Source organism: Sorghum bicolor, chromosome 2 (genome assembly GCF_000003195.3).
Source record: "Sorghum bicolor cultivar BTx623 chromosome 2, Sorghum_bicolor_NCBIv3, whole genome shotgun sequence".
Lineage (NCBI taxonomy): Eukaryota > Viridiplantae > Streptophyta > Magnoliopsida > Poales > Poaceae > Sorghum > Sorghum bicolor.
In genome coordinates this window covers 74,230,456-74,240,383 of record NC_012871.2, presented here as the reverse complement: position 1 = coordinate 74,240,383, position 9,928 = coordinate 74,230,456, and the positions used below count along the sequence as shown (strand labels likewise).

Genomic DNA, 9,928 nt, shown 5'->3' with positions numbered 1-9,928 from the left:
CCCACCTGCCGCGCGCACAGCTAGCTCCGATCCATCTCCACACGCACGAGTTGGCCGGGGACTTGGGGCCCGGCCACGGGAGCCCCCCAGACCCGGGCGGCCGCGAGCGCGCCCGCCCGCACCCGTCCGTCGCGCTCAGCTCGTCCTGCCGCGAGAAGAGGAGAGAAAACCCAACTGGAAAGAGGCAGCCGGACAGGGGCTGCACACGACGCGTCCCTCTCGCCCGGCCGGACCGTGGGGGGCGCGAGGCGAGGCCGTGGCCCGCGCGTGATCGAATGCGCGCGGCCGGGGTGATGTAGTAGTATAGTGTACGCGCGCGCGCGGGGACGTCGCTGTGGCCTGTGTAGGGCGTCCCAGACAACTTGCGCGCGTCGCCGTCGCGTGTGTGCCTGCTTGTCCCTTTTGTCCCAGTCGTTGCGCGTCGTCCGTCCAAGGTGCTTTGGGGTGGGGAGCGACGAGAGCGAGGACACCCGATACGTCGTTCAGATGCATGTTGGACGTACGTTTGCCACGGTTTAATTTGTAGACGCCCACGTTCGACGGGGATCCGACTGTTGTCCGTCTCCGTCTGCGAATGCATGCATGATCATACGGTGCAGCTAGCGGGACCGAAGGGACCCTGGTCAGTGTCCGGACGGAGCAGAAAGTAGAGTACATATATATAGAGGATGATTATAGGTGAAGCCTTGTGCCAGGCAGCTTGTACACGTATCTTAGCCTTAGGGTAACAGAATCGAATTACGCCAGACGACAATGTTGCTAGGTATTCCAAGAAGGGCATAGCTAAAGCGCGACGGGTCACGCAAAGGACGAGTGTGTGTGACGCCCCCGTCTTTGTCGTTGGCCACGGAACTCCAACGAGACCATGTCGTGCTCGTAGCCTTCCTTCTCCCCTCGTCGCCGCCATATGGCCACGATTCCCCTTCTCCCTTACCCCACCCAGCCACCTCATCCGTCGCCCGCTTCAGCGTCTCACCGCTGCCTCCGACTCGCCGCAATCTCTTTCGTCCCCACTGCTAGGATGGTATGTCTCTCTCGAGCCTCTTCTCAGCTCGCCGGAGATGGAGAAGAAGAGAGGGAGAGCGCAAGAGGTTGTCGCTAGAGCGCGACGGGTCGAGGGATAGAGTTTGCGTTCCAAGAATTACTATAATATGTCCCGATGGATCCAATATGCATGTACACGCTTGCCTCAAACAAACATTAGAATAAACATTGTGTGATTTGTGTCTACCTAGATGTGTGACATTAGTGACGGCAGACCTAGTGACACAAAGAGGAGCGAGCAGGGGTCAAGCCTCCTACTGTCTCCTGTGGAATGGAGTCTCCTCTTGAGCTCATCCTCTATTGTTGTGAAAGAAGACAGGAGAGAGAGAGAGAGAGAGAGACGAGGGAGAAAAATGAATCTAAAATGAATGGAGAAGAAAAAAGAAAAAAGAAGAGGAAGATGTGAGCCCTCATCATAGACAAGCTGACTCGTGCTACTGAATTATACTCTCTCTCTGTGTGTGTGTGTGTCTCTACCTAAATTACTTTTCACTCACCTACAAGTTAGCCTAGCTCATTTGTTTTTTGAGGTGACAAAGCTTATATTTGGTCAATCTAACCAGCGTGACGTGGTTCACCACCTCAGTCTCCACTAGAATAACCATTGGCTCGATAGTCAAAGACCTTCCACATAGTAGCAGACACAGGGCCCGGTGACCCTGGGCATTATTCGGGCTAATCTAGTACGATCTTCTAAAAATAACTCTCTCACAATATTTTCCATGATAACTAGTGGCTTTCTAATATCTACTATTTGCAAATTGCCATTGAGAGCCAATAACATTCTTCTTAGAGATCAAATAGCTAACGATTTGAACACCATTGTGGACGTCCTTAGGCTCCAGCACCGATGTACTCTAAGGTATTATATGGCTATGCATAAAAACACACGGAAAACACGTGATCTTTTCAGAGCTTTATTCGGGCTCCATCGAGCGATGGGCCTGCCACTGCTTTTCGTGCATGCTTGCATTTCTCGAGATGAAGTGAGAGTGAGCGCTGTTGGGACCAACTATTCCCTCCATCTAATATATTTAGAAAAGACAAAACATCTTATAATTCGAAACGGTGAAAGTAGAAGGCATGGTTCACACCTACAAATAGGTACAGTTGATGTATACGGTGGCATAGTGCAAATCATCTGCTAACTTGCTAAGAGTAGCAAATAATTCAACATCCATGAAATTCAAGAAAAAATTAGGTAAATACTCCCCCACGCCGCCAGATTGAAATTTGTCACAAGGAAGAGGGACCATGAGGTTTAATGCGTTGCGTGTTGAAGCAAACGCCAGATAAATGCATTGTCACGTGAAAAATGACACGGTAGCAATTTCGTTTTTATTTGACAAACATTGTCCAATCATAGAGTAACTAGGTTTAAATAATTCGTCTCGTGATTTATAGGTAAACTATGTAATTAGTTTTTATTTTCATTTATATTTAATGTTGCATGCATGTGCTGCAAGATTCGATGTGACGGAGAATCTTTAAAAAATGGTTTTTGGGGTGAACCAAGGCCTTGTTTAGTGCACCCTGAAAACCAAAAACTTTTCAAGATTTCTTGTCACATCGAATCTTGCGGTATATGCATGGAGTATTAAATATAGACGAAAACAAAAACTAATTGCACAGTTTGTTTGTAAATCACGAGATAAATATTTTAAGCCTAGTTAGACTATGATTGGATAACGTTTATCGAATAAAAACAAAATGCTACAGAACCGAAATCAAAAAAATGTCAGAACTAAACAAGGCCTAAACAAGGGCGGGTTTTGCAAGAACAGAAAGAGAGAGAGGAAAAGGTGAAGTGGTCGCATCCGGCGTCAGTGTCGTCAATCATTGTGCATTGACATTTTGGCATCAGCCTATTTTGGGATTTTTTTTTTTGACATATCCATGGTCAGGACTTGAGGAATCCAGAACTGGCAACGTCTGAAAACAGGCAACAAACCTAAGAGTTTGTTTGATTTTTTTATCTAAAAGTTTTTTTAAAAAAAAAAACAGACCGGACAGGAGAGCTGCGAGAGTTACACATATAGAAACAACTACTACAATAAGAAAAACACACTGCAGCAAGAGCATACATACACCACTATACTCCCTCCATCCCAAAATAAATAACTTTCTAAAGTTTAAAATTCATGATAGAGCTCTTTTACAGTGGTTGGAGGTATTTCTAGGTTACTCTTGGTTCCTAAGTAATTTATTAGCTCTAATTAATTTTATGAGTAGAAGGTTAGTATGGTAATTATGTCTCCCTTCCCCCGCAACCCCTTGTAGCGCCCACACGAACCCAACTCGGATGCACTCGCCAGGCGTCACCAAACCTGAACGTTGCGAGGCCCGTCTTGCCCTCGCACTCTCCATCGCTACCGCCTCGACCTCGCCATCGCGCGTCGTGCCCTCGCCCTCCCACGGCGGCGCCGCCGGCGGCATTTTGCCCTCGCCCTTGCATGGTGCCACAGCCGCCTCGCCCTCGCCATCGTGCGTCGTGACCTTGCCCTCCCTCAGCATCTGCCGCTGCAGCCAGTGTGTCCTCGTCCTCGCCATCTCGCCCGCTTCATATATGAATGACTATCACATACGACCGGCATACACGAAGACTTGTACCAGCTATCAAGTGTCAATGACTGTCCTAGCCATTATTGTCTAGTGCCAAAGATTTGATGCGATTGCAAGTTAAAAATGGCTACCGGCGAGAACTAAGCTCATTCATTGCACACGCGTATAATGCAGAATCAATCAAGTTCATCGACCCGTTAAATGGCCAGTACATATAGCAGCACCAACTACTTTAGTTATCCCTAATTCCTTATACTACTCACACATTATTATTCTATTATACATTTACTATTCTACCCTTAATTATATAAAAAAATTTCGAAAATAGAATTATCCCATCTTTTTTTAAAGGGTTGATCCCACCAATTTTAGTAAGCACTTAGTGCATATGGTCCCACCATTTAGTATGCACTTAGTGCCTCTCCAATTGGTTCCTCTTGGTTCCTCTACCTTTTTAGCCGTCGGATCGGCGCTCATGAGCCGTCTATTTTTCGACAACCACTGTAAAAAATTTCTAATAACGTTCTAACAAATATGAACAATGTCTTCTAATACGGTAACTAATTATTTGTGCATGCAAATGATAACTGCTAAAGCCAAGAGATGTCCTCTAGAAAAGAAGAGGAGATGAGAGTGCATGCATTTTCTGCTAGCGTCCTTAATTTTTCTGAAAGTTATCAGAATTTATTTATTATGGGACAGGGGAGTATTCTCAAGAGTCAAGAACATCAGCTACAACAAGCAAAATGAGGACGAAGCAGAGCACCTAAGAATGAGGGGTCAAGAGGATGATTTAGTGCACTTGTAGGAGCCTCGTGGAGTGGAGATTTTGCCTCTCGACTCTCAAGAATAGGATAAGAATTTAAGTAGGGGTATTACTGGAATTACTCTAGAAGGTCCGGCTTTTATGGAATTAGTTTATATAGTGAAGTTTGAGAAACAGAATTGGTAGAGCAATTCCATCTAAAGGACCATTTTGTTTATATTTTCTCCATCCCACGTTGTTTCTCGCGACTGCTCACCGGATCCGACGGGAGTAGATGCTCGCTAAGAAGTAAGAACGCCTATGGCCCAAATATTGTTGCCAGCCCGTAACTCTTGGGTGCCGGGATTTAAGGCCCAAACATTGTTGGACCAGGTGTACTGAAATTTGAAACCAGGATCCAGTGCGGTCGGAGCTTCCTTTTATATTTTTACAGTTTTGTTTTTATTTAAAATTAGCAAGTTTATGTACATTTCACAACTCAAAACCAATACCAAGTAATACCATCGGCAGGACAAGCGCAAGATACTTCTTCCTGTTACACAAATGAATATGTAATGTACGTTATAATGTTATACAGATAGGCAATAGGGTCCAAATGTTCTGGTAGGTAATCATACATTTTTCCAATGAAAAAAATCGATATCATGATGATATGTGAAGCTAATGCAGAGACCTCCGCGCATTCGCAGGCGAGGTCCCTGTCCTATCAATCATATGATCGACTGATGAACATACATGGGCAAGCCAACCACTTGCACCTTCTCTGTATCTATACCTTGTTTCTGTACCCATTGGGGTTTGTTCCTTTTACCATCTGAAATTTCTGAATTGTTCGTGTTGAAGAATAGTCTTAATGGTCTCCCCTGAACACAAGATGATGGCAAGTGCCATCGCAAGGGTATGGGCAGTCTGTGTACTTGGCGTCTCCCCTCTCAAAGAACCAATCACCGACAGCGTCAGCGATTTTCTGCACACGGAAAGATGTCGAAGAAGGCTCATCAGAGACAGATCGACTAACTTCGCAACAAAATGCTTCGTGTAACTGAGGCCAGACATTTTGGTGTCTGTGTTTGTTTCTACATGTGTACCTTGTTACCAAGACGTGGCGAGTTGTTCGCATACCAAGTATCCTGTCTCTCGCTCTGGCAATGAGCAAAACATGAGTTGATGAACAAACCATTTCGCCTTGACGCAGAAAAACCCTTCACGGCATCAAGCATTTGGTTCCTAAACCCTGCATCATGCATAGGAGATCAGGGTCAGCTGAACCTGCCTTAATTTAATTAACGAATTACAACTCGAAACAACTGTGAAATCGATGAATTACCTTGCAAAAACTGAAGCTGGTTGCTATTACAGAAAGCGTGGTTCGTCCTACACTTTGACCAAAGACCTTGGGGATCAGCTGTTCTGGGGGCCACACTTTGTTGAAGCTGGAAAATACAGGATCATAAGTTACTCCGACAAACATTTTTTTTCTGATTTACACTTTCAATTACAGTGTAATGCTATGCACATTACAAGTACGGAAGTACCTGCCACACGTCATAGGCAGTGTTCAAAACAAAAGTTGGGGTTTGAATGTTTGGTAACACGTTCTGCGGGAAAAAGCACTGTAGGAAGCATGGAGAAGAAGTTAGGAAAAGAAAACTTCACAAGTTTTTATCTCTGATGATAGATATTCTTTGATGTTTGTATTACCGAGGTTTTGTCCATGCGTGCGGTGCAAGACCTAGGCAAGCTTCTTCCAGAACCCTGAATTTTAGGTGAAGGGCAATCAGGACAAAATGAAGTTACTTCTATTGGCACAAGAATATTCAGATAGACTAGAGGTATCGCTGGTACAAGTAGCATTGATAGCAAGAAGAAACTCTTGCAAAAAAAATGATATGGCTGACAAAGTGGTGCATACCTGCAATCTCACAATGCCATTGAAAAAAGATCTCATTTCCCGACGGCCAGAAACATCAACACTGCAAATGATTAAAGGACCAATTCACACCAATATACAATAGAAGTGATTACAATTTCCTCATAGTAGCAAATAATGACTATGGTTAAGATAAAGTATCGAAAAAAGTTTCATTTGTTTGTGTGAGCATACGTGTCAAGAAACATTCCAGCATCAGCCAGGCATTTGACTCTGGTATTTGATGGAAACAATCCACGGAATTCATCACAGTGAAGTATGGTAGAAACACCACCGGCAGAGCATCCAGAAAGAAGGGCCTGGTATACGATAAATTGCGTCAGGGACATGAAAATGACTTCTGAAAAGCTAAAGAAAAATGAGTAAGAGAAGAGTAGAGGAAATTAAGTATAAATACCTGATTAGCATAACGCATTCCTTGGGCCATTAGGTCATCCATAGCGGCCTGCCAAATACGCTGACCTCGGAAATAAAGGCCTGCAGCCTAAAGAAAAAGAAGGAAATCAGACATTGAATTGTTGTGGTTCAGTAAGCAAAACAAACCAAAGATAGTTTTTTGGAGTTGCATCCCATGGCGCCCGCATTTAATAAGAAAACAAAATGTCTCGAGTTGAGACAGAATTTCACTAACCGCATCAGAGCCATCACCAGTGAAGGATCCACCGTCACAGTACCGGACCTTCACTCTATTCCAGTTGTAGAAATCTAAGAGAGAGAAAAATATAACAGCAATCACACAACCACAGATAATAACTAAATAATGAACAGAAATATACTTTATTTATTAGTGTGAGCAAAATCACAGTATGAAATCCACAAACAAAAAGAATCACGAGGCAGATTTGCTGAGAACAATACCAGGATTCTCATCAGGTCTGTTACTCATTATCCCTGTAAACTGGAGTTGCCGCTCCATGTGATTTGATGATCCACGACGACTACCCTTGCGGAACACACAGCTGCTGACATCATTGCACCAGCCTCCACCCTGAATACCATTTCAGTCACAAGCAGATGTCAAGCCTAATTGGCACATTACAACATACTCTATAATAGTATGAAGTGCCATTTTCATAAGTTCATCTGTGATTCCACGTCTATGTGAAATATGTGGTATTCCTCACCTCGAGATTGACAAGCCAACTGTTCGCTCCTGATCCAAACCCTCTGTGCAGGTGGTAACCTGGTAAGCTTCCATCCAAGCACACTGTATGGTTATCACAGGAAGTAAGCATCAACTCTTATCAGCACTGCCCTGCTTCAAGCTAGATTAAATTTCCAGCACACTGGAACACTGGCCAGAATAGAGCTGATTACTCGTGAACTACTTCAATACAGTTTTTTTTTTTTGAAAGGATACCCTGCTTTTGTAGAAAGCGTATAAAGTTTTGGTACATCACACTTGCTAGGGAATCTAGCTATTACTTTCAAAAATCTGAAGAAATTAACACCCAACACTTCGATTAACTTTGATGTGCATAGATCTTTTAAATTCTGATCTTTTAGTAAGTTCACACAAAAATATTATCTGAAATAGGTCAAAAAAAAACGAATTGTTTTGTATTTACAATAATCAGTTGGCAATCACCTAGACACATACTAAAAGCGTATATAAACCACATGCAATTGATGGTATTGAGTTCCTTTTGCCCCAATCAGGTAATAATAATTCATCACGAAAGTTAAAGAAAACAATAATTCATCATGGCAACCACCAACGGTGGCAGTGGCATGGCTAGATCCACGCCCATACAGTTGTCAGGATCAGTGCTAGGACCAAACAAATGACGGATGGCCCTGCATGATCACTCAATCAACATGGCACCTACTACTAAACAAAAAAAAGGGATATGAGAGAGAGAAACGAACCGGGAAATCACAATCCAATCTATTGAATAGATGCGCTGACCAACCACGGTCAACACTGTCGGAACATGCTTCACACAACTCAATGACCCAACCAAAGAACACACTCTCGAGTCTCGACCCAGCGACTGAACCCAAGAACTCGCGTGGGCGCGTGTCTGCTAGTAAAAAACTAATCTTTGGAACAAAACATATACTACAGATTAAAGAATGGCACAATTCCGCTGCTGGACCTGGAACGAGAGAGGAATTATTACCCGCTCCCTTGGCCGCCGCCGACTGGATGAGGGTGAGGCCGACGAAGACGCCGTTGCTGCCACCGGAGTTGGCGGTGGTGGTGTACACCTGCGTCTCGTTCCACCAGGGCTCGGAGCCACGCGCCACGCTTGCACCGACCGACAGCGCAAGAACCAGGGCAAGAGCGCAAGTGGAGGAGGCCATGGCTCAATCTAGCTCCCCCTCGCCGCTCCTCGGCCTGCCCCTCCCGGCTCCCCGCTCAATCTGCTCGCAGATGAGCCGTGAGCACGGGGAGGAGTGGATCTAGAAGGGAGAGAGGGGGTGTGGAGGAGAACTGGAGAAGGGAGGCGAGCGCAGAAGCGGCCAAGGAAGAAAGGAACTTATACGCGGCAGTGGGCAGTGGCAAGCGCGGCTGGCTGGCAATGGAGGTTTCTGTAGCGTAGTACAGTAGTGCGGTGCCAGTGCTAGCTGGGAAGTGTAACGCGTAACGCGGCGTGCCGCTGCCTGGTGCGGCGTTACAGGTGTGTGAAGTAAAGCATCTCCCGGAAAGAAATGGGAGAACCGGAGTGAAAACGGAATTACAGGGCGGCGGTGGACGGTGGTGGTCTGGTGGAGGAGGAGGAGGAAAAACTGGAAAAAGGCACCGGAAAACCGTGATTGCATTGCATTATTCAGGCCTTGTTTACTTCCCAGAAAATTTTACAAAATTTTTCACATTTCCCGTCACATCGAATCTTTAGACGTATGCATAGAGTATTAAATATAGACGAAAATAAAAACTAATTACACAGTTTGGTCGAAATTGACGAGACGAATCTTTTGAGCCTAGTTAGTCTATGATTAGACAATATTTGTCAAATACAAACAAAAATGCTACAGTATCCATTTCCCAAAATTTTTCGGAACTAAACAAGGCCTCACTGCTTTTGGTGAGGTGGGAATCCGATTCCGGTCCATCAAGACGAGCTCGGCGGCCCGCCATTGCACAATAGCGGTGTGTTGTGTGCTGGGTGCCGGTGGAGCCGTTGTGGTGGGTATTGGGGCTTCATTGCGCTGCCGGATGCCCAGGTGGCGTGGTGCAGCAGCTTTTTTTTTTAGGAAAACTGGAGAGGCCAAGCCGGCAAAATTTAGGGCCAGTTTAGATTGGAGATGAAAAGTTTTTGGGTGTCACATCGTATATGTCGGAAGGATGTCGGGAGGAGTTTTTAGAAAGTAATAAAAAAACAAATTACATAGCTCGTCAGGAAACTGCAAGACAAACTATTAAGTATAATTAATCTGTCATTAGCACATGTGAGTTACTGTAGCACTTAAGGCTAATCATGGAGTAACTAGGCTTAAAAGATTCGTCTCGCGATTTTTAAACAAACTGTGTAATTAGTTTATTTTTTTATGTATATTTAATGTTTCGTGCATGTGTATAAAGATTCGATGGGATGGATGAAAAAAATTTGGGTGGGAATCTAAACAGGGCCTTATTGAAACGAAGGGTAGCAAAACAACAGCAAACAAAAGAAAAAAAA

At 44.7% G+C, this 9,928-nt stretch overlaps 1 protein-coding gene across 1 annotated transcript; it reads right to left on the bottom strand.

The window, feature by feature from the left end:
- Positions 4,879-8,934, bottom strand: LOC8063529 (pectin acetylesterase 12). Its single transcript, XM_002461041.2, has 12 exons — positions 8,426-8,934; positions 7,427-7,509; positions 7,161-7,290; positions 6,934-7,007; positions 6,700-6,786; positions 6,477-6,601; positions 6,285-6,345; positions 6,074-6,127; positions 5,908-5,985; positions 5,700-5,805; positions 5,461-5,606; positions 4,879-5,339 (listed from the first exon to the last, which is right to left on the bottom strand). Exons 1-12 carry the CDS (start codon positions 8,607-8,609, stop codon positions 5,223-5,225), a joined length of 1,245 nt encoding a protein of 414 aa, XP_002461086.1. The 5' UTR covers positions 8,610-8,934; the 3' UTR covers positions 4,879-5,222.